General features: G+C 47.8%; 1 protein-coding gene across 2 annotated transcripts; it reads right to left on the bottom strand.

The window, feature by feature from the left end:
• Positions 1-732: 732 nt before the first annotated feature.
• Positions 733-18,419, bottom strand: pms1 (PMS1 homolog 1, mismatch repair system component). Of its 2 annotated transcripts, none has more exons than XM_028806076.2 (13): positions 18,290-18,419; positions 13,870-14,011; positions 13,273-13,455; positions 12,933-13,035; positions 12,655-12,818; positions 6,958-7,074; positions 6,699-6,818; positions 6,462-6,608; positions 5,826-6,385; positions 3,307-3,762; positions 3,108-3,238; positions 1,047-1,207; positions 733-970 (listed from the first exon to the last, which is right to left on the bottom strand). In XM_028806076.2, exons 2-13 carry the CDS (start codon positions 13,999-14,001, stop codon positions 809-811), a joined length of 2,436 nt encoding a protein of 811 aa, XP_028661909.2. In that variant the 5' UTR covers positions 14,002-14,011; positions 18,290-18,419; the 3' UTR covers positions 733-808. The 2 variants fall into 2 exon arrangements, with proteins under 2 accessions (XP_028661909.2, XP_051787387.1); XM_051931427.1 differs by having other exon boundaries at positions 18,284-18,413.
• Positions 18,420-25,710: the final 7,291 nt, after the last annotated feature.

The raw sequence follows: 25,710 nt of genomic DNA, 5'->3' as shown, positions 1-25,710 counted from the left end.
TCAGCTTGATAATTAGGAAAACAAATGGCGGGCGGTTGACGTTCTTTATATTCTGCTAAACGTTAAACTCCAGGAGAAAGAGGGCAGCCACTGCCAACCAAGACGGTGTCTTTTCTCCCCAGTGTCGAGGGACCCCCGTCATCAAGTCAGGACAGGTCAGGGTGAACGTGAGCAGTGGTCCGCCACCCTGACCCATCAACAGTGCTGATTGTATTCTTCATAAAGGTGCTTATGGACCCCCAGCTGCCCGTTTCTGTAGCACTGGGGGGATTCCTTGTGTAGTTTTCAAATTTCTTAGCTGAAGATCAGACCTTCACCTTGGTGTCATGCCAGTCTAAGTGGCGTTTAGGCTCCGCTGCCCACAGGTCTCATCTGCCCGGGTGCGATGACGTGGCGCGTGTCCGCACGTCATCCTTTGGCACTCACTGCAGGGTCCCGACTGACCGACCGGCTAACTGAAACTTCACCCGCCTTTCAACACGTTTGTTTTCTTTGCTGCCCTGTAATTTCCAGAAGTGACCAGTTTGGTCAGAACTGGTGCAGAGTAGTGAAGACCCCCATGTGGGTCAATGAGGAGTCCGCCATTAACTACAATGACTCCACCACGGTGGCCCCTTTCTAGACTGGTGAATGAATGCGACAGGCTGGCAGGTAGGCTGGCATCAGCCTGAGGGCCCTGAAAGTGCTCATCACTACCACAGGGGCACACGACAGCCAGACTCCTAAAAACAGCAGGACAGTTTGTGCAAAAATAAAAAGGGATCATTTATTGAGAGGGGGCACGGCTGGCAGCCGAGCAAGCAGCAGGTCAGTTCTGGGCGGGGAGGTCGAGCAGATGATGCAGCAGCGGGCGGCCGTGCAGACACGACGTGCAGTCGCCCTCCAGCTCAGACATCCTGCTCAAGGTGTCATCCACGTCCTCCTTTGTCATCATGAGTGGTAACCTGCGTGCCAGCCGGACCGCCTCTCCCTAAAAGTCAAAAAGACAACAGGGGTTTGTCTCCTTACGCCTAGGTGGGGACCCCCTAATCGGTCACTGTGCTTACCTCCAAGTGGCGGTGGACTTTGAGCGGCCGACACTGCTGGACGCTTTGGGCCCCGCTGTGAACTACACTGTGCAGGATGTCCTTCAAGTCCGACAGGCCGTAGAAGGGCACACAGGTGGCCATCTCCACAATCTCCAAGAGCCCATCTGTGGCAGTGGCACCTTACAAGAAAGGAACAAACAAGTTCTTTTAGTCTAAACAGCGCCGGACACGATGGCCACACAGGGCGAGTGGTCTGGGGTGAAATGACACACTGAGCGCCTCTCACGTCTCTGAATGAATCCATGGGCTCAGGTTCAAGTCAGCCGAGGCGCACATGGAAAGCAGCTGCTGGCCGACCAAAACTGGAAAAAGGGCACACAAGCGGGCACACGTAAAATAAATGAAGAGGCGGCAGAGCGCAACCACATCTGCATTCAGCCGGGTGGCGAATCGGACAGACTGTGGGGACACAAAGCCGGCCGCTCTCCAATGTGCCCATTGTCTGACCACCAGCTGGCTCTGGGGGTCACTCAGTCACCTCACACTTGCTGGTGACCTCCAACCTGAGGACCATGCTCCACTTTGGCCATGCTGACCCCCCCCACCCCGAGGTGTACTGGGCAATGGACGCAGATGGCACACATGCCCCTTTGAATGGGCCTTACAAGTCCTCTAGTGGAGTGATGGGGGTGAGGATGGCTGGTCTGCCCTGCAATTTCACAAGTCCTCCTCCTCCAGGTGGTCAGTAATGTTGAAGCCCAGCAGGCCGAGGGGTCCCTGAGTAAATTCATAGCCTGCCACACTCCACTGCAGGTAACAAGACGACGCCAAGAAGTCTGTGAGAAACGTAACCAAATGTGACGTGTGTCATCAGAACCCATGTGACCACCTCAGGCGTACCCACCTAAACAGAGTTCTGAAGGTCCCTGAAGTCCTCCTGTCCCCCACACTACTTGTCACTTATCCTGTGTGTCTGTGGCTCTCCTCCTAATGTTTGTGACATTTGCCCTTAAGATTCAATGGTGTCCCTGTGTTCTTGAGGACTTCATTTTAAAGTCCCAGTTTCGACCCACCGGTCACGTCACCACTTCATGTCCTTCAGGCTCAGCTCTGACCTCGTAGCCCTGGAATCGGCCCAGTCTGCTGTGTCTGTTTTATAGTAAATGTGGTGTGGTGTGGTGTAGTGTGCCCCCCCCCCCCCCCCAGACCCACCAAGGCCCAGCACAGGCTTGGCCTACAAAAAGGGGGGTGGCACAATATGACACGGCCCATCGCTGTCAAGGAGTGTCTTATGTGTCCCCAGTGCCACACCTGGCAGTCCCATTTGGCACTCGGAGGCATCAACTGGGATGTGTGGAGACCAGTGGCCATTTTACACTCCTGGATGGAGAACGTGAGAAGAAAACAAAAAGCAGAGAACTAAAGAAAGGAGGCATAACAAGCATGGCTGCCAGCTGGCATTACAATCGCCCACTGGCACTCAGAAGGTGAGCTCCACTCGTATTTTCCTGAATTATCCTAATCAGTTTCTTGTTGCATTAAACACTGAGGATTGTCAAAGTCATGTCACACTACGCATGCCACCTTTCCAGCGATTAGCTGCTGTGGCCCTCAGTTAGAGAATCGTAGCAAGTCTGATGGCAGTCAGCGGCATGTGCCCATGAAATGCCCTGCGACTGGCTATAGGGGTCGGTCAGCTCATCCAGACCCACACAAACCAAAGAGAACATTTATGGAAAAAACAGAAAAGAAGAAGCCAAGATCATGGCAGAACGCGCCATACCCGTTAACCCTTCGTACAGAACCAGCAGATGGTCAGAAAAAGGGGCGAACTGTGCCAGAAACATAATTTGACATGGCCAGCGCTGCAGTGACAAGACCAACCCTGAGACTCGAGCTCACGTGATGTGACATTCAGTCCGGGGCGACCTGCATGGACCACTGTGTCCACTAACAGCCACTCACGCTGCATACTGTGGAGTTGTTCATCCTGTATTTCTGGGGATCAGGGGGCCGACTGTTTCACCTCAGGTTTGTGGGACTCTACCTGGGACAGGACAGGACAGGACAGAAACTCACCTGGAATGTGTCTGATCTGAAAGCCATTGGCCACCAGCCGCGCGTCAGAGAAGGTGGCTGTCCCCCCTGGTCCCACGCTGGTCTTCTCCATGCTGCAGAGGGCCTCCCTGTAGACTGAACCTCCAAGGAGGCTGAAAGGAGACAGAGCGTCAGCGTAACCCACCTCACCCACTTGCCACCACAGCCGGGCACACCTTACCCATCAGACAGGCGCAGCGGGCTTTCCAGTTTCTCGGTGGGAAGCAGGTTCTCCGCCAGCAGACGTCTGAACAGCAGTCTCTCCTCGGTCCGGAAGGGGTTGAGCAGGAGGAGTTGGTCTCCAGATGAGACGAGCCAAGCGGGGTGTGAACCCAGCTGGCCAATGAGGTGCATTCGTTGTGTAGTGGGGCCAACCCGCTTCGAGAGCAGATTCAGGCGCATTTTGAGCGCCGCGAGCGAGAAGGGGACCTCTCTACACGGCCTGTCCGGTGCCAGTGGAGGACGCGGCTTCTCGGCCTGAGACAGGAGCAGCTTGTCCAGGATCTGCTGCTTGGAGGGCACCGCCTTGTGCTTTGGTGCTCGACTCAGCCTGGCCAGCTGCTCAGTGCTCTTTTCAGATGCCCTCTTCGACTGGCACTCATATCTTGCCGTCTCCCGTTCTGCCTTATCTTCATACCTGCAAGCCAAGACAAAATGAGAGCCAAACCATCAGTCAGGGGGGCGGCCATAAAGCACTCAGCTGGGGTGGTCACTTGGTGACGAGCTGCCCCCAAATTAGAAGCACCTGCTTTTACGGAAGTAGGGCTGTGAATAAAAACTTTAAACAGCTTGCCAATTTAAAGTGAAAAACCATTTAGGAGAGTTTCAAAGGTGTTTAGCACCCAAAGCCCATCCCTGCCAGCCTTGCCCCATCACAGTGCCCTTTACAGAGAAAACAGCAAATGGAGTCTAAAAATCAAATCAAGTATTACAACAACGTGACCTCTGACCTTCCCTGGTAAACGGAGTTCTCGTCAGCCCTTTGGGGCACTCTGGTGACGTGTCCATGGCCACACGAATACAGCCGAGTGGTCCTGGGCGGGCAGTGCCAGCTTTTATAACACAGGCATGACTGCAGTGTGTAGTGAAGACGCAGCATGCCGAGTGTGACAAGTGCCACTCATCGTCATATGTGACAGTCAGTGGTTACTTCGACCAGCAGGGCACCAACGCGGTGACAGCAGGCTGGGCTGCTTTTTCTGCTCACACATTCGTAGGCCGCGTATTGTTCGATATTTTAACTTTCGCAAAAGAGTGTCAAGGACCAAAGTTTCAATTTTTACTGCCCATTTCTCTCTCCAGATGCCCACACACACCTTTCTTGGTACTTGCGTGGTCTTTTGGAGAGTCGTTTGAATTTCCACTTTCACGGCCCAGTAACCTAACGTAGCACCAGTCGCTGTATTTTAAATGCGTTTTAGGGATGCCAAAGCTGCCACTGCCACCCTGTGCTCAGCTCTGTCCTCTCTCCGCTAGGCCTGCACATGAAGACCCTCCGGCCCTTGGCTGCCCACAGACTGAGCTCAGGACAACTGAAAGGCCTGGTCTGGGTGAGTAGCCATCTCTTCTGCCACTACCAGTGCTAAGGGGAGATCACAGCATCAGCGGAGGGGTCAGCTAAGTCATCAAGATGAACAGGTCCACAGGTCACAGCAATCCTTCAGTCAGCACAGTCCGTTGATCGATTTGTGAAATGTGCAAAGCTTGTAGAAGTGACACTGGCAGAGCCATCGCCTGTCCAAGGGTCTGTCGGGGACAACATTTCCAACATTCACACAGCCAGCCAACAAGCAGAATGAGGCTCAGAGAGAAACTCAAAATCTCCTCCTCATGAAGTGTAAAGTAGCCATCAAAGTGGCCACACGCCAACGGGCATCTGCCAGACAGGCTGGCAGTAAACCACAAGGAGCCTCTTGAAAATGAGAATGCTGCTCTCTCGGTCTATGTCATTGCTGACAAAGAAGCTACACATCCAAAAAGAGGAATAGAAAATGAGTTATGAGGAAAGAGTCGACCCGAGTGAAGCGTTTAAGATTACGAAGGGAAGCAGATGGCGACTGGGAGTTCAGTAAGAACACGGGGACACCGTCGGAAACTTGTTATGGATAAATGTTAGGAAGATGTTCTTCACAGAGACAACCAGATGCATGGAATGAGTGACCAATTAGTGTGGTGGAGGTCTGAGGGAGCTGGGTGGACAGGACTGGATGGTCCACTCATCAACGTAATGGAAGCCATGTGCAAATGTGGCATCTGGTCTCAACAATCCTGCGCGCTTGCATAGCAGCTCAGGGCGGACATTTAAAGACCTGAACTAAATAAAATGCAGCAGTCTGGACTGAGCTGATCTCACAACAAAAGGCTCGCTGACGAATGCCCACCAGACACTCCCATGCCCCGTCTGGAAGACGCTTTGCCACTCCACAGCACGTCACCAGAGGTTTACTACTAGCCACACCATACGGTCTTCCAGCCGTGTCACCCTCTACCCGCGGCCGAGCCGAGGATGTGCAGGTTGAGGTGGCCAGCGAATGACACTGCACTTCTCACTCTGCTCCCGTAACAGCTGCTGGAAGCCACTTTGACGATAGGAAGCAGCCGGCTGGAAAGCTACACTGCTGGCCAAGAATACTTTCCACTCTTTCTAGTGAGTCAGCGCAGTGGAAAGTACTGGGTCAAAGGTCAAGTCTGGAAACTTACTTCTTTCTCTCTTCCTGTGGTGCATTCTTCCATAGTTGTTCCACAATGTTGCTAATCTCCTGTGGACCTGCCTCTGGATTCTCTGCTAGGACCTTCACTCGTGCTTCCTGACTGAACAGAGCACTGGCAGACTGGGGCTGCCGCACCGCACGGTTGCTAATCAAGTCGTAGGCAGTCACCTTTGCCACTTTGCTGGGGGTCTTGTCTGGACCACAGCTTGGCACTGTAGCTCCATCCCGCTTGGGCACAAAGACCTTCACTGGCTGCAGGTGTTCTTCTGAGGCAGGGTCACTTGGCAGGTGACCCAGGCTCCAGCTGTCCCCATCTATTCGGCCTTGCTGCTTCTTTGCACCGTCTGCTTGTACTTCTTCACTTACGCCAGCGGGTTCAGCAGTGGTTTCCAGAGGGGGTTGTGGGAGTGCAGTACCTTCCTCACTGGCAAAGCCCACTGCTGAATGGCTCTGCTCTTCTTCTGGCGGAACATGCAGTGAACATGGCACGTCTGGGAGGGGACCGTACACAGATGCCAATGCAGTCTCCACAGCCACCAACACCGCATCCTGAGGGAGACAGAAACCAGTAAGGCTCGCCCACAGCTCAAAACCAAAGCCCCATTCCTCTCCCTCCCTATGCCACCTTATTGTGAAGCAGGACTTGCGTCTTGTCAGGGGTCACATTGACATCAACTGACTGGGCAGGAACTCTGATATCCAGCAGCATGAGCGGGTAGCGGCTGTACGACGTCTCCCTGACCAGTTGTCCTCCATGATACCTGCGGATGAGCTGCAGTGTTGAGTTAACATTTGAGTAAACATTGTCAGTGTGCCAGTTTCTTGAATTGGTGCTGGGCATACAGCCACAGAAATGGGTTACCTTAAGAATCTCTTTGTGATGAACCGGCCTGGCATTTATGAAAACGAAGGTCCGGTCAGTGCTGCTGGAGCTCATGGAGTTGTCACTACCAGGTCTGGGGATAAATCCACTGACATCTACCTGCACGTGAGAGGTAAAGGGTAGCAAAACTTAGCTTGATGTCACCTTTAGAGCTTCAGCACCCGAAGCCCCTCAAGCTCAAACATTCCTGTGACTTTCCTGCCACCTACCTGCCATTCCCAGAGAAGGCACTACTGACCTGTGGCTCGTCCTGCTGGTACTGGACGGGCATCATGTTGTTCATGGCGGCCGTCCCAAGCACACACATGAGTCCTGCTCGAGAATCCGACACCTTGGCCTTGTGCCAAACAAGTGCCTGAAACAAAAACGCCAGAGAGTCAGTGCCAAGGTCTCTTATTGCTAAACATAGAGGTGCTGAACAATAAAAACAGGAAGCCTGGGTGAGCGTCCACACCAGCCTGCTCATATCTGCCTTGACTTATTACACATCTTGGATCAATAACTTGCAATTTAAGAAGCTCACAAGATGAGCTGTGAAAGCAGAGAAGCCACGAAGTGCAAAGTTTGTGACACAGGATACCCATACAAGTGCTGAGAGTGTGAAAAGAACAGAGGGCAGACGTGGGGGGACATACCAGCAGAAGCCGGCAGCAACTCCAGCAATGCCAGCTATGTCTGAGCACAGACTCCTTCACGGAGGTCAGTGGGGAGGCGGCGGTGGTGGGCACAGAGATGCTTTCCAGGGAAGGCGTGACGACAGGTGGCAAGTACCCTCCTGACAGAATGCCTGCTATGAGTTCAAGCGCTGCTGGCATTCCCGCAATTTCCTGGCTGCAACAATTCATCTTGTGAAGACGACAGGAAAGTTTTCACAAGTCTCCTGATGGCATCACGCTGCACGGCGGACCCAGTAGCGGCCTCGTGTCTACGTGTTCTCCAGCATGCTTAGTGGCATGAGAATCAATGGTGAGGACAAGTGCAGCCGAAGGAACACGACGAGCTAATGGCCCAGAGAAAGAGGGAGTGCAGCGAGCAAGGAGCAGGACCTTGAAACAGGGGATGGATGTGGCGGCGCCGCTGCTGTGCCCACGCAGTGTCAGTGAAACTCCAGAGAAAAGCTGAAAGTAACGAATGAAAACAGTGGTGCAGCCCAAAGTTATCGTCATAGTTGGTCCATCATCAGGGAGAACTTTAGGCAGAGAAGTTGGTCTTGATGGAACAGCAGAGTGGCAACAAGCTGCATGATCACTGGCACTTGCAAGGGCTGTAAACACGACGGGACAATAAGAAGCCCCCCGGTAAAGGCAGGTCTTTAAGCTTAGCTCAGCTGTGAAATGAGCTCAAGCCGTACATCACACCATCTAGTTGAAAACGGCCATTCCTGCATTGAGACCCAATCTTGTAAGGCACTTTATGAACTAAGAGCCTCACAGACACTCCTACCCCACTTTCTCCTCCTGTGTTGCAGCATAATGCGCCTTTGGCACAAACTTGCTTTAGGTTCTGAAATCCGGACTCTTCCTCTCCTGCACCCTCTTGCACGTCCTGTGGATTCTGAACAGAATACGCCAAACTGACTGATCTACAAGGTGCTGCTACTTCTCCAAAACAACGAGACAGCAGTAACCAGAAAGACGGCTCGTCCTGAGGGAGGGAAGGCCCTGAATGACAACCATGCAAAGGCTCCTGGTCTTTTAAGCTATAAATGAACAACTCTAAAGCGTGTCGAGCTTTTAAAAGACCTGCACTGGCACACGCACTGGACTTGAACGCCAGTTTGACTCGCTGTGTGACCCTGAGCGAGTCTCTGAACCGGCCTAAGCTCTAGAGCCAGAAAATGAACAAACTACCACTGAACTGTAAAGCGCCTTGCAAAGTCACTTTCTACATAAAACGCATGGCATTTGGTCAGCCCATGGATAGCAAATCAATTTAAGTGACGAGACGGCTGAGAAGCGCCAAGTGTGTGCCCGCTGTGGTGCACTGCGTGGGTTTGTTTGCACAGAAACTAAAAGACAACAAACGGAGAACTGTGGTGTAATGTTTTTTCTTTAAGTAAAAACCCTGAAATTGTCTTTATGGAAAGCTTGACAGTCCCAACACACCACACCCTAAACGAAAGGTTCGACAGAAGACATGATGATGAATTGTGAAAATTGTAGTTGCATTTATTTTTTCATTTGCTGGATGGATTGTGTCCCATTTGGCAGAAGCCATCGCTCACTTCCTGGCGCGGAGTCACCTCGACAATCATATATTACATAGGTTCAGACACACCTGTCTCTGTGGGGCTCCCCCTTTTATTTCTAATATATAAACCAGAGTGCAAGCTTGTTTGTTTGTTTGGTTGAAGCCCAAGCAGACTTGACAGGAAGGTCACATGCTGCATGGCATTTAGAAAGATTTAAAAGCAAATAAAACCAAACAAGCTTACCAGAGCCCTGCCAAGGCTCCTCCCACTCAGTGTCTTGTGCAACCTCCGTATGTGTAGATGTTCTGCTCACCGGGACCACAGCTCAGCTGCCTGGGTCAATGGAACAGCACTTGAGTCTGTAAGGACTCAACGGCAAAAATATGCAATCGTGTAGTCTGTGACTAAGGCACAGCGTGGAGACTGCGGCAAAACTGGCCTGAACACCACATCTAGAACTAGGGGGCGTTAAACAGAGCAGCAGCCCCAGCACGGACCCCGATGGACACGACTTTTAATATCCATAAGTGATCTGAGCAAGAAGTGACTCAGTAAAGGACACCAAACTACATGGAAGTGCAGACAAAGCAGCATCGGCCAAATCAGTTGTGATGGATGGCCGGCTAAATATTCCGGCCCTCACCCCCAGGTGGAGCTCTCCGGACAGCATGGAGGTTCCCCGAATTCCAGCAGGGCCTCATGGACCTTGTAGTTTGTATGCACAGCCCTGCTGGATACCATGGGGGCCACCGGGAGTTGCTGTAGGGAGGCTGACAGACTGTTGTGCCCTATAACCTGGAAGTACGTCCTGGTCACATGAACAGGAGAAACAACGTGCTTCCAGGTTGAAGAGAAGGGCTTTCACTCTGACCCGGAAGTAATGAGGACTTGTGGATGATTGGACAGGAACCACTTCCGGGTCAGGGGGTATAAAAGGATGCTGGGAAAGCCCAGACACTGAGCTGAGCTGGGAGGAAGGGTGGTGAAGTGTCTGGGAGAGGAGGATTGGTATTTGTAGAGTGTTTATTGATTATATGAGTAGTGTGGAGTGGAGGGTGCTTTGTGCACTGTATTATTATAAAAATAAAGAGTCTTGGACTTTTACCTGGTGTTTGGCGTGGTACCTGAGGGTTCAAGAGGTCGATAAAAGCTTCTACTGCAACACAGTACAAGGGGACCTGGGAAAACTCACGGCAAGTAAATCCAAAGTGTGAGATTGAAATACACAAGGGGGGCGGATGAACCTATACCGGTTAGTCGTGGTCACCATCTACATCTGGACGGTGGACAAAGGCACTAAGAAGTTCTAGAGCGCCCCTTGTGTGGGGAGTACAAGTTAAAGGAGGATTACCTAACCTCATCTGGAGTCCTGTGCAGCTGTGCTCTCCCTCCACATTACCACAAAGACAGAGCGGTGCTAGAGAATCTCCAGAGAACAGCAACTAGGCCGATGGAAAGACCACGATGACCAACTGAGCAGGAAAGGAAAAGGCAGACGGAGATTGAGAGGCAACAGGACTGAAATGTTTACAATTATGAAGAAAAACACAGGAATTTCCTAAGAGTAGATGTTCCCCAAAGTCACAAGAATCACAGAGAACCACAGACACATGAAACAAGTGACAAAGTAGTGTGGCGGGACTTTGTGGACCTTCAAAACTCAACTCCACTCAGCCAGCAGACATACCACCTGAAGCTCGGCCAGTACGTACACGTGGATGGGAGACCATCTGGGAAAAGCTTGGGTTGCTGCCAGAAGAGGTGCTGGTGAGACCAGCAGGGGGCGCCTACCCAGGAGTCTGAATGGACAACGGGGCAGTGATGGGGACACTGGGCTGTAAATAAAACAGTGCCATCCTTCAGATGAGACAACACTCATTAGTCATAAAAGGTCAATGGGGATCCTTCATAAAGAGTGGGGTTCATCCTGATGTCATCACTAAACTGCCACCATGGCCTGCTCATTCTGCCCCCCTAATCCTCCCCCATCTCTAAATGGCGCTCTCTCCCCCTCTCTCTTACCACTTCACCACCTAATAGCTAATGTGTAGGGAGCGTAATGGTGCAAAAAGTCTACTGTTGCATCATCCAAGTGGATGCTCCACATTAGTGGTGGCTGAAGTTGCTCCCCATTCACTATGTAAAATGTTTTAAGTAGCTGGAAATGCACTCTATAACTGTAAAGAATTAGTATTTTTGTTATGTTGGAGAAATTAAGTGAATGGCTAGCAAGATTGTCGGGCTATTTGGGCTCTTCTTAACAATAATGCCATTGGACTCCTCCAAGGACACATCATGTGTTCTTTTGTGAGTGTCCAGAGAAACAAAGGATTACATATCTGCTGTTTGCAGACTGACCTCCAATGTGCCTTTCAAGGGCTGGCAGCAATGTAAGATGTGATGAAGATGAGAATCAGACCCTCCAAATCAGAGCTCACACTCATCGCCCAGAAAGCAGTGGCTTCTTCTCTTCCCTGTCAAGTGGATGCAGCAGCAGTGATTTTATAGACGACGTAATGTATTGAGGTGTTTCAAAGGGAGTCAAGCCCTCAGAAGAAGCTGCTGATTAACTCTTCAGTCTACATACCTCATCATCCCTACGCTAAGGCCACAAGTTTCAGGTGCTCACCACCACTTATAAGAGCCTGTTGCACACAACATGGGAGCATCTCAAGTAGACCCACTACTACTCTAGAAAAAGGAAAACTAGTTGAGATATGGTTGGTGGTTCCACATGGCGACTTCCCTCCGAAATTGACGTACAATGCATGACCCTCTGGAAAAATACTGAGGAGCAGACCCCAGATATTACTTAAGAGACTTTATTCTTGGACTGTGCCTAGGAATTTCACTGAAAAAACTGGGGTATGATGCTGGCAATTGGGAGGCCTGGTCCCAATCAGTGTGTTGCTACAGAGACCCTCTCCCAGAAAGAGGGATGAAACTGATGATGATGATGAACTTTAGTAAAAATGAAAGGCTATGCTTTTTTTTAAAACAACACACAGAGTCAAAGCCCAGTGGGGTGTAAAAAGACCTCATGAGGAAGCAACTGGGTTTCAATTAGGAAACACCTGTCCTGGGCCGCACACTCACCCCCAGTGTCTACACGCTTAGCCCACCTCTTCTGTCTGCAACTCATGTGGTGAAAGCTAAGAGAGGCTCATTGGTTAAAAGTGATGGCGACAGAATGTGTGGTCATGTTGTTATTTTTGCCATCAGAATTTACCCACAACTTGAGCTTATTAAGGGTGAAGTAAACTCCACAGGACTGGAAGAATGCTAACAACGTCAGGAGAGTGCAAAAGAAGGGACTGAAGGAGGCAGAAGCCCCTGGGATGGCTGCTGTCCATACATACAAATTAGTCTCTTTTCAGGGTCTGCAGATGCCCCTTAAAGAAGCATGTGATGGCCACTTCTCTGGGCCTCCTGAGTAAGGCCTGGTACACGTACGATACATCATGGCTTCCAACAAATATACAACAGTCCTTTCCTATTCTCCGTCATTGTTAATCAGAGCCAATCACCCTCCAGCAGCATGAAGTGATAGAAAGGTGTGAAACAAGTGTGGACACAAATGGCAGAGCTCTACACACAGCGGGCCCTGACAGGTCTCTCCCCGCCAACATTACTTGACGGCATTTAAAAGACAACAGCAGACGTAACCGTATACTTCACTTGACCGCTGATCCTAAAAGTGTGAGGACGCAGATGAACTGGCACCTTGCCGACAGCACTGCCTACCTTGTTGTGCGTGAACGTCAGCCTCAGCTCAGGCTGGATTATGGCGTAGGCCATGAGCAAATCCTGGATTCTTTTAAGCTCTTCTTTGCACTTTTTGCTTGTCGAGTAAAACTGCTTCCTCACAGGAAGATTCTTAAAGAGACTGGAAACAGTGACAGTTGTACCTACAAAAAGGAAAATCCACAAATTTCTTTAAAGGTCTGTGTATCCTGGGATTAAAAAAGGTCCTTCTGCAAGCTCTCTAGGAGCTGTCATGGTACATCACTCCCAATGCACACCTTGTCCCAGGTGAGAAGGTTTCTGGGAGATGACATGGCCCTCCGAGTCCAGTGCATACTGTGTGCTCAAGTCAGCATCTGCAGTCTTGCTAGTGACGACCACCTGAGCAGAGAACAGATATGTGAAAATGCAGTGAGAAGAAGAAGCGCAGCTGGACTTCTTTTTATGTTGTACCCTAATCTCCAGCCTGGGAAAAGCACAAGTCTGAAGTGGAATGGCGGTCAGCTACGTTTGGGTGACACAGGCAACCGTCCAACCACGGGGGCTAAGATCAGTGCTGGGCTCAGGGAGGCCAAGCAGGCACCCATTACACCTGTGGGATACGAAGAGCAAGCTCACCTCTGCCACAGCACAGATTGAGCCCAGGGCTTCACCACGGAAGCCGTATGTTTCTAGAGTGTCAAAGTCGGCCGCCGAGCTGATTTTTGAAGTGTAGTGCTTTACTGCCATCACAGGCGCGTCAGCTGCTTTGATCCCACTGCCGTTGTCTCTCACTTCTACACGGTCAAACCCATAGTTGTCCTATAAATACAAAGGAAGCCACAGATTACAAGCTGTTCTCTGCACGGCGGATCCACCACTCCTCCACCCCCCGTAACGTCAAGTATGCTGCTCCTGGGAATGTAATCTGGAAAGTTAGGAAAATGCAATAATTTACATGAGTGGGGCTGCAGTGGCAGTGATTTAGAGCCGTTACTTGTCCCAGTACTTCCAGGCAGCCTGCTGAAGCCATCATTTACCAGAGTTATTGTGATGCTTTCTAATATTCCACCAGAGACACTGGGTTCAGCCGGAGTGCAGAGCATCGCAAAACTCCATCCCTCCACGGACCTGTGACCAACACATTCAGTCCAGGGACCCGCCAACGGCAGCTCTGCATGCCCAACGTTTGTGACTGGCAGGTGCCCGAGAGAAGCATGAAACGTGCACACTCACCAGCTTGACCTCGATACTGGATGCACCTGCATCAAGCGCGTTCTCGACGAGCTCCTTTACCACGCTGAGAACTGAGGTGACCACCTGTGAACTGGACAGCAGGCGCACAGTCTCCAGAGGAAGGTGCTTCATGTCTGTTTCTCTGAAAGGCAAAGGTCCAAGGGTCAGACAAGCAAAGACCTGCTTTCTCTGCATCTCACACACGTTTCAATTCCCTTCTAAATGTGACAGTAGACTTTGCTTCATAAACCTCTGACATACTGTACATATCGGGAAGGACAGGCTTTAGGAAAGGACCTGACCAGGCCAAGCCGCCTCGTCTCCCTGCTAAGAGACCAACATACCAGTGGGCTCCACTATTTAGTTATTCTCATGCTGAAGAAACAATCTGAGCCAAGTCCACACGATTGGGCTGGCATGGTCAGCAAGCTTTAATTAGTAGAACCTTTGGACATTCTTTGGGAATAACAATTAAAATTCATGAGCACACTTCGAACAGTAAAAAGACAGACAGAGAGACAGAGTGAATCCCAGTCCTCATCACATGCAGCCCGTTTGCAGGATTTAACAGTTGCTCTGCATTGTCATTGTCATTGTGATGGCCAGCCTAGAGCTCAGGGCCAGTCCACGGCCAGCCACATCAGCCACTGTAAACGCCTCACACACACGGTGCCATGGGCCATTCTGTCTTGACTCTCTTCAACCCCCTTGATTTAGAAGTGACTCAAGTCCTGGGTGATCTGCAAGCGTGTAGTCAAATCAGGCCTGCTAAAATGTCCTAATGACAGGGCAGAGTTGACACAAATGAAGTTATTTAGTTTTCTGCTTTAAGGAAAGCTGGAAGACTCACATGGACACCTTTTTGTCTGTAAAGTGCGCATCATTTGCTTTTCCTCTTGTCCACTTTACTCCTTTTGGTAAGAACTGTAAAGCTACTTTCATAATTACAGTCATTTCTTTTATTTGGCCATTGCTCAATTACTACACAATACAAACAAAGACACCTGTAAAGAGTAGACGCACACAGTAAACTGTATTTGTGATTTCTTCAAAATATGCAAGTCTTTACGTGTATTTTACAATACAACAACTCGAGTGTGCCCATGAGACAGCTGAGAGAGGGCCACTTTAGAGGCACATTTCATGATTCAGGGCCCCGAGAGGCATGGCGTGCTGCTGTCATTTGACATATAAAACCACAGGCTCCATACACGTCTGACCCGTCAGAATACAGATTCACTACTCAGATGTTCACCGTCTTGTGATCAGCCAGGAGCTTTCATGAACCTCGTACTGAAACTCCACCGACTTCTGCTATCATACGATTTCCTTTATTAGGGCTCAACAGTAACAAGTTAGTCATTTATCACGACTCAGATGCTGAGCTGCACCATGGACTGCAGGACATACGAGTACGGCCTACAAAGAGAAACACATTAGGACTTTTTCCCCTTCCTGGACGTGTCAGTAAGCCAGTCCCAAACTGCAGTGATTACATTGTCCTGTCTGCGAGGTCCTTACTGACCAACAGCAACACGTGGCCACTCTCAGGCATCGTGACAAATAAGAATGTCTGCAAATACATCCAGTAAGGGGATCTGTGTTTTCTGTTCGTGACAAGGAACTCGTGTACTTGTTGTACTTGTCACTGCTCCTCTGATGTGACGTTTCGCATGGCATACAGTTGCTTTTCTGAACAAAGCAGATAAGATGGGTCCATTTTTTTCTTGGGAACTTTGGCAAACAGCCCCTTGACCGTCATGGCACACACTGCCAGCCTGGCTACTAAGCAGACGAACAGCAGCCTCAGCACAGCCTTGGCACTGCACTGGGAGGTTAGCCACTGAGATGACCCACCCGCAGGGCAGTGGAGTTCTGACTACTAAACAATGGCAACATCAGGTAATGAATGACAAGATTCTCCTGCTGTAAATTTCTGTCCCGTTTATATTTTAGAATTATTTTTTTTTCTTCTATTATTACTGTCTGTATATAATAAACAGTCAGTCAGTCAGTCAGTCTTTCTCCAACCCGCTATATCCTAACACAGGGTCACGGGGGTCTGCTGGAGCCAATCCCAGAATAACATTTGTCATAATTATATGCCAATATTTCTTTCTGCAAAAGTGTGAAATATCCTGTGAATTTCCAGACAAACCATCTGAAGATGTGTTAAAAAGTCTCTCTGTATGCTTAAAAAGGCATCTGCTCTTCTGACTCATCACAACTCATAAACTCATCCCAAATGGACACAGCAGTAAGACGCGAGTGAGGAAGGAGGGCCCTTCGGCTTCCTCGGGGTACAAGGAAATAGAACTGCTGCTTTGACAATGAAGAGCCAATGATACTGTGTAAATCGGCCTAAAGCAGAACACAAAAAAGACATTACACAACAACGCACAGCACACGTCCCACATGCATAGCAATGAACAAATGGAAAGGAGGAGGAAATTAGGGTGCAGCTAAAAAAAACAAGCCCAAAACTGAGAGGAAATCTACGAGAATTCTGTTTTAGAAGAATAAGCAGCTCAAGTAACCAGCAGCCATAGGACTGGCACAAGACAAACAACCAGGACACTCGGCGTAAGGATTAGGAGCACAACAGATGAACAAATGCAATGTTAGAAATTCTAACAGGCAGCTACAGGGAAATGTCACAGAAATGCAGAAGGAGGTCATCAAAACAGTTAAAGGAGGAGGTGAAGCGTAGCAAGGTCCAAAAGGGCGAAATCAAACACCAAAAGCTGTCAATTCATATTGTCCTGACATATAAAACTGCACACAAGGCACGGTATAGCAAGTGCTTCAGATGACAGAAAGAGAAAACAGCAAATTAAAACAGAAACAAAGCCGGGCCGGCATGCCATTTACATACATCTACATATACTGTACACATTTTATTCAAAAATAAATAAACTAACAAAATGTAATGGGGCTGAGCCCACAATTATACACCAGATAGCTTAAAGTGCATCACAGGTAGATTAACAGAATCAACATACTGAAGAAAAATGAATGCTAGGAGGAGGCAGCAAAAGCTTTTCATCAGAAGAGTGTATAAAATACTATCGATCTTCTACAATATATATATATTTTGATGTGGCATCGAATCAAAAGAAGTGAGGCAGTCAACTATTCATTAAATTAAATGATGCTTAAAGTCGTTGGGCTTCAGAGCTGGGTGCTGGGGTCAGTGGTCTTTATAAATGACACCAGTAAAAATGTAACCAACATGCTGGATACATTTTCCAGTAACACAAAACTAGGAGGACTGGCACAGAACATCTGAGTCAGCAAAACTATTACAGATGGACAAGAATTAAACACAGCAGATGTGTGACAAAAAACTTTAATGTGGACAAAGGGAGGAGTTTGGAACTTAAAAGTAGACCACATGATAAAGATTTGGGCCTCAGTGAAAATGATTAAGAAAGAAATTGACACGTTGCATTATGCAGCATTCTGTCAAACCTTGTGTGAAGTTTTAGCCTCTGTAGAGACAGGAGAGTAAGAGTTCTGAGAAACGACTGAAGGAGACTTCTCTTTTCAGTTTACGCAAACAGAGATTGTGAGGTAATAACTGAGGAAACAAACTCACAGGGGCATGCGACTCTGAGCACAGGTGTGTAGCATTTGTGCAAACATTTCCCTTGAAGTGATAACCACTGATGCATGGCACAAGTTCCCCAACTGTGTTGTTGGTAGCGTTACAGAATTGGTGACATTTTGCAAAGGCCGTTACAATTACTTATTATTTGGCTGACGTCGTTACCCAAGGCGACTTTCCACATCCATTTGTTCCATTTGGAGTGCAGGCAGGTGAAGTGATCTGCTCAGGGTCACACAGCGTCAGTACCAAGATATGACCTCACAGTAGTCTCAGGGTTTTAAGTCCAAATCCATAACCACTGAGCCACACTGCCATGTTCGGTGGTGACAGATTGTTAAGCCGACAGGCCAGCCATCAACCCTGAACTGGTAGGAAGCACGAGAGAAGCCAAAGCCACTCATTCCCCTGCATGCTGGCTGTGTGTGTGATTTTCGACTGGCTTGGGATGGTGCCGACTACAGAAAAGGCACCGCAGTAAACAAAACGAACGCACTCTGCAGAGTCCCGTCTGAACGTAACTGAGGGATAACCGCGTCGTTTAACGAAAGTTCAGAAGCAAAAAAGACTCCTGCAGTGCGTGCGTTGGGCAAACGGAGCAAACAGCCAGCTGCAGGTCGTGAGACGGGGTTTATGTGGTGTGCCCACTTTGCACCTGTAGTATTGTGTTCATACGCTTTTTGCAGTAAGATTTGTGAACAACGTACCAAGCTAAAGCAGCCGAGCGACGTGAATCGTTATATTACGTACAACTCAGCCTGCATTTATAAACCGTGCACTTAACTGGCGCTCGCTTTGCTTCGCGACACTCACCTCGTTCTCAGCTCTTTCCATTCATGAGCGGTCCGCGTTACACGATGTCTCGTCTCCTAACCCGAGAAGCCTCGGAGTCTCAGCCCGGCAAGCAACGAATTAAGCGGCCGCCGCGGAGCCTTCACACTGCGCATGCGTAGTGAGTTCCCTGTGCGCGACCCGCCAAACGCTAAGCGCCCATTTGCCACGCTCCGCTAGAGCCACTCCCCCTCGCATGTCTTCAAAATAAAAGCTTCCTTTCAAAAGAAGAGTCGAAAGCGGCGTAGGCGGGGTGGGAAATGGACGGACAGGTGGGCGAGAACGAATAAAACCCGCGTCGTATAAATGTCTGAGCTTTTAACAGATGAGCAACATTAACCCGACACTTTCTGAGCGCATTTGGACCAGTTTTAGGGTAGTGAGAATGTTACTGCGGCCGCAGCATCGGGGACAAGCCAGCCACCCCAATAATGCCCAGGCGAGATGCCAGTACAGAGGAACTGCAAAGACGGAGGACGCTGAATCTGAACGTTAAAGCGAAACTTGCGAAACGGGGAGAATCGAACAAACATGTGAGCAGTAAGCGCCAGACCATCATACAATACAAATGGCCTGGAGACTTTCTGGAATAATCAAAACTTAATGGACATTTGGAGAATTAAAAATCCCCTTTTGTACGGGCACAACAAAGATTTAAGTGCTCCGTCAAGAATAGAAAAAGAATAAGAAGGGCAGCATTTGTGACTAACAGACCATAAAGTGGTTCAAAAATCATAAAGTTTTCAATGAGCAAATACAAAAAACAAGATATAGAAGGAACTGGAAACGGAACAGCAGCGTCCTGAATGGCGAAGTTTTGGTTTAAAACATAAATAATGATAAACTTTAGAATTTGGTGATGAAAAGTAAAGAGTTTGGGAAATATCTGGAGACATTAAAACACAAAATTAGATATCTGGTAATTGAAAAAGGGAAGGGGCAGACTTGGGGAAAAAAAAGGATTCTGAATATTTGAAAGGAATGTTAGCTTTTAATGTTAAAGTTGTGTTGTGTTGATTTGACCGCCTGTTTGTTTACCAATCACACAAAAACGGCAGACCCAAGTTTGAAAACATTTTGCTTGTGCGTTGCCATTGGTCCAACTTAAAACAGAACAAATATATAAATGAACAATTCCCATCAGGCAGCAGGTGTGTGCTGGGACTGATGGGATGACGTCATTTTGTCCTGGCTAAAGTGGGACTCTTCTCAACTAATTTGAAGGCTCCCATTGATCCCGACTTGTGATTTTATGGTGGCTTTGGGTCTGCAGACCTGATCCTGTCCATTATATTTGCAAGTTCCTCCTGGTGGTGAAGGATGCTGGACTTGCAGTTTCTCTTCACCTTTAGGGTCAGAATGGTCCTTCTGTCTTCCTTTAATAGTTTTTTTTTCTAACCATTATAATAGCAATATACGGCATAATACTGTCCAGATAATGCTGCATAGGGTGCACAGCAACACGGATGTTCCAGCACTGCCTTTCTACAGACAGAGGGCTTGTCAGTAATCAGCCCAAGCTGGAACACCAGCAGGAATTGTTGGCATCAACTCTCCAGGCTTCATTCACCTCCTTTGCTGCTGCTCATTAGAACTCTCGAGACGAGAACAGGCCATTCAGCCCAACAAAGCCCACCAGTCCTCTCCACTTATTTCTTTTAAAATAACATCAAGTCGAGTTTTGAAAGTCCCTCAGGTCTTACTGTCCACCACACTACTTGGTCGCTTATTCCAAGTGTCTATCGTTGTTTGTGTAAAGAAAACCTCCTAATGTTTGTATGAAATTTACCTTCACAAGTCTCCAGCTGTGTCCCCGTGTTCTTGATGAACTCGATCCACTGGACTAATGCCCTTCATCATTTTAAACACTTCAGTCAGTCAGGTCTCCTCTTCATCACTGTGAAGGCTCAGCTCTTTTATTCTTTCCTCATAACTCATCCCCTGTAGCCCCCCATAATCAGCCTAGTCGCTCTTCTCTGGACCTTCTCTTGTGCTGTTATGTCCTTTTTGTGGCCTAGAGACCCAAACTGCACCTAGGACTCCAGATGAGGCCTCACCAGTGTGTTATAAAGCTTGAGCAGAACCTCCTGGGACTTGTACTCCACACATCAAGGCGCTATTTGTGCTGGTGTTGTGTTTACTTGCCTGTTTGTCTGTGGCTGTGGTGTTTGGAGGACACCATTTAAAGAAGAAAAAAATATGAAATGTCTTCTTGGTGCTTTTAACCTGTGTCCTGAGGGTCAGTCTGTTGGGTTTAAAGAGACCCCCAGTGTCCACAACCCTTTGACCAGTGGTGTGTGTGTGCCTGTACAATCAGAGAGCTATGTATTAAATTGTCTGCTTTTGGCTTACAAACTTATTTTTTTTGTGATCAATTATGTATTTGAAGTAAGATATGATATATAGTGATGTAAAAACAGGAAAACATATACAGAGTAGCGCTGTGAAAAGACCCAGCTAAGATTCACACCACCTATTGACGGTGATTTATTTATTTTTTAGGTGAGGACCCCAGGAACGCACCCAGCCCTGGCCCGACTTACACACGCACCCTCACGGAGTCAAAGAGGCAAATGGCAATGAAACAGAAATTGAAGAATGTATTAAACAACAATGAATGCAATCTAACTACACAAACTAAATCAACCCACCCCAGTCCCCTTTCTGGCGAATACACAATAAACATGAACTCAGAAACAACAAACCGAAACTACACACGATGAAGTCCATCACAACGTCCACAGGAAACGGCAACCAATGCAGTGAAATGATGGAGACTGAACAATCGAGAGGTCATCTCGCTGTGAGTACACGTACACAACAGTCCTACCGGTATATCCTGATGATGAAGAGCGATGGGATCGAGAGCACTCCTCCTCTGAAGGTCAATGATCAATCAGTCCTCACGCAGCAGGCAGACACCAGACAGTCCGCACACACGAATGGGAGATCATCCGGGACAAGAACAAGAATCCAAAGGCAAGGAACAGGAAGATAAACCAGACAGAGCCTCTCCTCTCTCCTTTTAAAACTCGCGCTGGCCTTCTTTTTCCCAGCAGCCCCTGCTTCCTTGGCAGGCGTCCAATCAGAGCCACTGCAGGGACTGCTGGGAGATGAAGTTTTTATTCCCAGCGGTATATAACATTACAGCTGATTCAAAATAATTGTAAAGTATGTTTGACAAATCAGAAAGTTATGAATGTTAGATGCTAGAGAGGTCATAAACACTTCAAGACTCCATGGCCCCAACCCCAAAATGCCCACTCACCTGTGACAGCAAGCCACCAAATATCCACAGCATGCAAATCATAATAGAAAGAAACAAACAAAAAAGAAAACCCCCTAAACACAGCCCAGCTGACTTTGGTTGTTCTTGGTGACATCACTTTCTAATGCTCACGGCCCATTACTTCTCAAAGCTTTGCCTTTTAAAAGCATCAACTTGTAACTTGAAAACTTCCAGTGTCTGAAGGATACACTATGGGGGTCTCTGCAACGACACACCAGTAGAAGATTTAAAGCAACAGAAGTGATTTGTGTAGCTGAGATACCAACGACAGATAAACAGAGCTGTGGTGATGCTGGTATTTGAATATCTGGAATGGCGATAAGGACCCTCGCTAGAGGACTCCACAGTTCCGCCACCTCGGGGTTTTCTCAAAAGTTATACATGAAGGTGCCAGGCCCCTTAGTTGGGCCTTACCCATAAATGAACACTTACACTGTGTGATATACCGTATGTACGATGAACAAATCTAAGTTGCACATACTGATAATCTGGATTTGCCTTTATGGTATCCCAACAAATCTCTGCAGCAGACAACAAATCCCGTTGGCAGACTTTTTGAATATCTGATGGATTAGCTGCTGCACAACGCAGCGTAGCATAAAATTGACAGACAGGCCTGGAATTACAGCAAAGCAGAAAGGCAGATTTAATGAGTGGGTGCAGAGGCAGGGGAGCGGACAGGACAATGGCCTGTGCTTTGATAGCTGATCTTACCTGGAGATGAAGAATAATGAGGAGTCTGGGACTGAGAACTCCTGGCATAAATAACTGAAAGGGTTTAAGGCCCCTGCAATCAAGCAGACCACCCAGTGTATGAACAGCTGCCTTACACCACACGGGGAACGAGATCAGATGAGCCCTGATAGAGTTAAGGGCACGATTGTCAAAAACGGGTAAATATGAGCGAACCCAAACTCTCTAAGTACGGGTGAGAGTTGTAGAATGAACGTCTCAGACTTAACACCATGGAAAGGGAGGGAGGGTAAGAGAACACGAAATTCTGTTGTAGAGTAACCAAGATGGGGTCAGCTCCCTCTTTGTATGCCATTGCTATAACAGCATGTTACCACTCACAACACAAGCCCACCATCCACCTTAGCAAAAGTCAAGGTGCTATATTTAAGTGCTGGCCTCTTTTTATTCCATAAGAAATCTTGATAGCACCAACTTAACCTCTTTCCAAAACCAGGGGGTGGTGCCAGAGGAACCATCCTGTTAATATCATTTAAACGGGGTAGAAAATCCATTTTAGAAATCGAAACGATACATTTAGTTTACCCCATGCACAAATGGAGTCCTTTATTGCACTGAAAGTACTCCAAGAATTAACTAATGAAATTTCACGCATGGAAGAAGAAACCGTGAGCTGTAAGTCTCAAAATGACCCGACCACGGGTATACTGTGAGGCGCCAGTAAATGATTCATGGAGACGCCCAGTGTCAAGAGAGCAGACTTTCATTTGATAACCTGACAGAAATTCATATGTTGAACAGATGGACAGTTTGGCTGGAATGTCAGTCATAGCGTTACCAGGATGTAGATGTCAGCGTGTAAGAACATTTTATGTTCAGTGTCGGCCACAGTTATTGATGTCAAAGCAGACAACCCTCAAACGCAGCGCCATAGCTGGGGGGCTCGAAAATGAGGATGAAAAGCACAGGCATGAGCGGGCACTCCTGCCTGACACCATACTGCCCATTTAAAGGGTAAGCTAAAGTCTGAGTTTGGGCAAAGTGTAGATGTAGTATCTGAGTGCAGACTTTTTACCATGTGTATTATTGTGATATTCTTCTCTACTTACCCTTCTGCTGCTCATCAGGTTCATTACCGGGTTGATCTACTGTTGCACCTTAAGAGTAACACACACATACATAGACATACACACACACCCAGAAAGTCAACAGCACCCCATGAATGACACACAGCTGGTTAACCTCCAGCACTTTAAACCACACAAGTGCCTTAGGAATAACACAGCCTGTCACTCTCTCAGCACTTCAACATGCAATGTTTTAATGATATTTCGGACCTAAATATTACTTTGGGTCTCCAAGAATACATTAAGGCTCAGCATCCTTGACTATCGGCCATTTATCAGCCAAGAGTGCCTTACTTGACGTCCTGTTCCCTACTGTTGGGTGGAACTCTCACCCTCAGCCTTAATAAACCTCGCAGCACAAAGTGTATGGCAAACCTCAGACTGCACCAGGTGCTCAAAGAAATCCACCGTATTACTTCAGTTACTCTAGATATGAAGACGAAACGTAGAAAGTGAAAAGCAGCGTGGTATTTATTACAGGAATAATAATAATAATAATAATACCAGTAGAACAAAGAATAATAGCAACTAGGACTGATAGTAAAGTCTGGATATATTTATAGTCTTTAGAAAAAGTTTATGAAAGAGTAAAGATGACCAGGATGAATGTCGCATGTGGCTTGTGATCTTAGCACTCGTAGTTGTTCGTGAGATGCTCTTCTGACGATCAGATGGAAATGGCCGCACATTGCCGGTGCCCTCTTCTGACGTCACTCTGTTCTCTTCGTCCCTTCTTCTCCCTCCCTCCTTCCTATATCACTCCTCAGACGAGGCATATTTATTCTAAAATTCTACTGGGGGTTTTGCAAGATGTGATTGTTAGATATTCTGATTGGCTGGCTGTCAATATGATGAATGAATTCACTGTCCATTTTCTCAAACAATAAAACTTTTCTGATGTTTCCTGAGGTGTCGCCATGTCTTCCTTTCCCAGGCTGTAAAATAATTTAGCTACTTTTGTCCCAGATGCCCAGGTTATGAACTATTCGATAGCCTGAGGCACCAGCATGTCTTTGATGGATATGCTTTGATGTGTCCTAAATGTAGTTCATCTGTTGTCTTGTCTTGAACAAAATATAATAGAAATATAAACCAAAATGTATAGATTATGCACCCCACAACACCAGGTTAAGAAAACCGACAACAAACCCGTCGCCACTAATGTCCTCCTGATAAACTGCCTGTTTGCTCAATCAAATGTCTCCTCTGCATCCAGGGAGAGCAACGCTGTCGACAATCTGACGTTGGAAGTGGCCTCAATTAGATGCAGTAGTCTTCCATGTTGTCTGCAGCATATCTCATATGCGTTGACCCAGTTTGTTCTGAATGAACCAATTTATCAATGGTCTTTAGTAACCTGGCAGCCAGCACTTTCGCAAACATCGCTATTTTTGAGAGCAATAAGCTGTAAGCACTTCCCGTCAGATCTCGGCCTGCTCAGTCACTTCCGTTGTCCATACTGCCGTTGTGATTTTTGTTTAGTGGTGAGAATCTTCTGAGAAAAACAAGTTTACGTTTCAGTGTACAGAGAGCTCTACAGCTGAACTTTGTTGTGTTCCTTTATGTCAAGCTTCTAGTAAGTATGACAAGGTGGGAAACCTGATCTAAATGGATAGTCGATATCCAGAGAGAGCTTAATGGTTCATCCCCGTACCCAATTTCTATGAGCCAGGATAGTGACTGTTGAAGAAGGGAGCGTTGATTTGGTGGAACGATTTCTCTGTTCCACTTTCAAGACCAGCGGTTTGGGAGAGAAGAAAACAAACTGATGGAGGGTGACACACTGGATGAGGAGGAGGAGGATGATAATAACATCCTCGAGGACCACGGCTACGCTTTGGCTCCTGATCCAGCAGTTGTCGACCTGGCGCTTGATGAAAACGTGTCTCTCGGAGAGGAGGAAGCAATCTGAGATGGCAGTGTGGCACTCACCGCTTTGCTGGCTGACACAGTAAGATGTCCAGCATGTATTAAGCTCACATATTCACCCGTCCCAAGTGTAATGACTAATTCTTGTCTAATCTAATCACATGTTTGCCCCAGGTGAGTTCATAGTAGACACACGGTTTTTAATACTTTGGATCTTACCTTTAGTACTAGGGTGTTGTACCGTGTTAGCCATTATGAATGTAGAGAAAAGCCAAGCAAAATGACACCTTTTATTGGCTAACTAGAAAGATTACAATATGCAAGCTTTCGAGGCAACTCAGGCCCCTTCTTCAGGCAAGATGTAATACAGAAACTGAAGTTTCCTATGTTTATATACACACTCTAGGACAAGAAACAACATTGGT

The sequence above is a fragment of the Erpetoichthys calabaricus genome, chromosome 8, assembly GCF_900747795.2.
Source record: "Erpetoichthys calabaricus chromosome 8, fErpCal1.3, whole genome shotgun sequence".
NCBI lineage: Eukaryota > Metazoa > Chordata > Cladistia > Polypteriformes > Polypteridae > Erpetoichthys > Erpetoichthys calabaricus.
This window is presented reverse-complemented; position numbering and strand designations above follow the sequence as displayed.

What these genes read in the sequence shown, in the direction of transcription:
- pms1 (XM_028806076.2), bottom strand. Translation starts at nt 14,001, where the DNA reads ATGAAGCACCTTCCTCTGGAGACTGTGCGCCTGCTGTCCAGTTCACAG. An exon ending in TGACGTTCACGCACAACAAG is followed by an intron (nt 7,075 to 12,654) that starts GTAGGCAGTGCT and finishes TTTTTGTTTCAG; the next exon opens with GCACTTGTTTGGCACAAGGC. An exon ending in AAGTCCTGCTTCACAATAAG is followed by an intron (nt 6,386 to 6,461) that starts GTGGCATAGGGA and finishes TGTCTCCCTCAG; the next exon opens with GATGCGGTGTTGGTGGCTGT.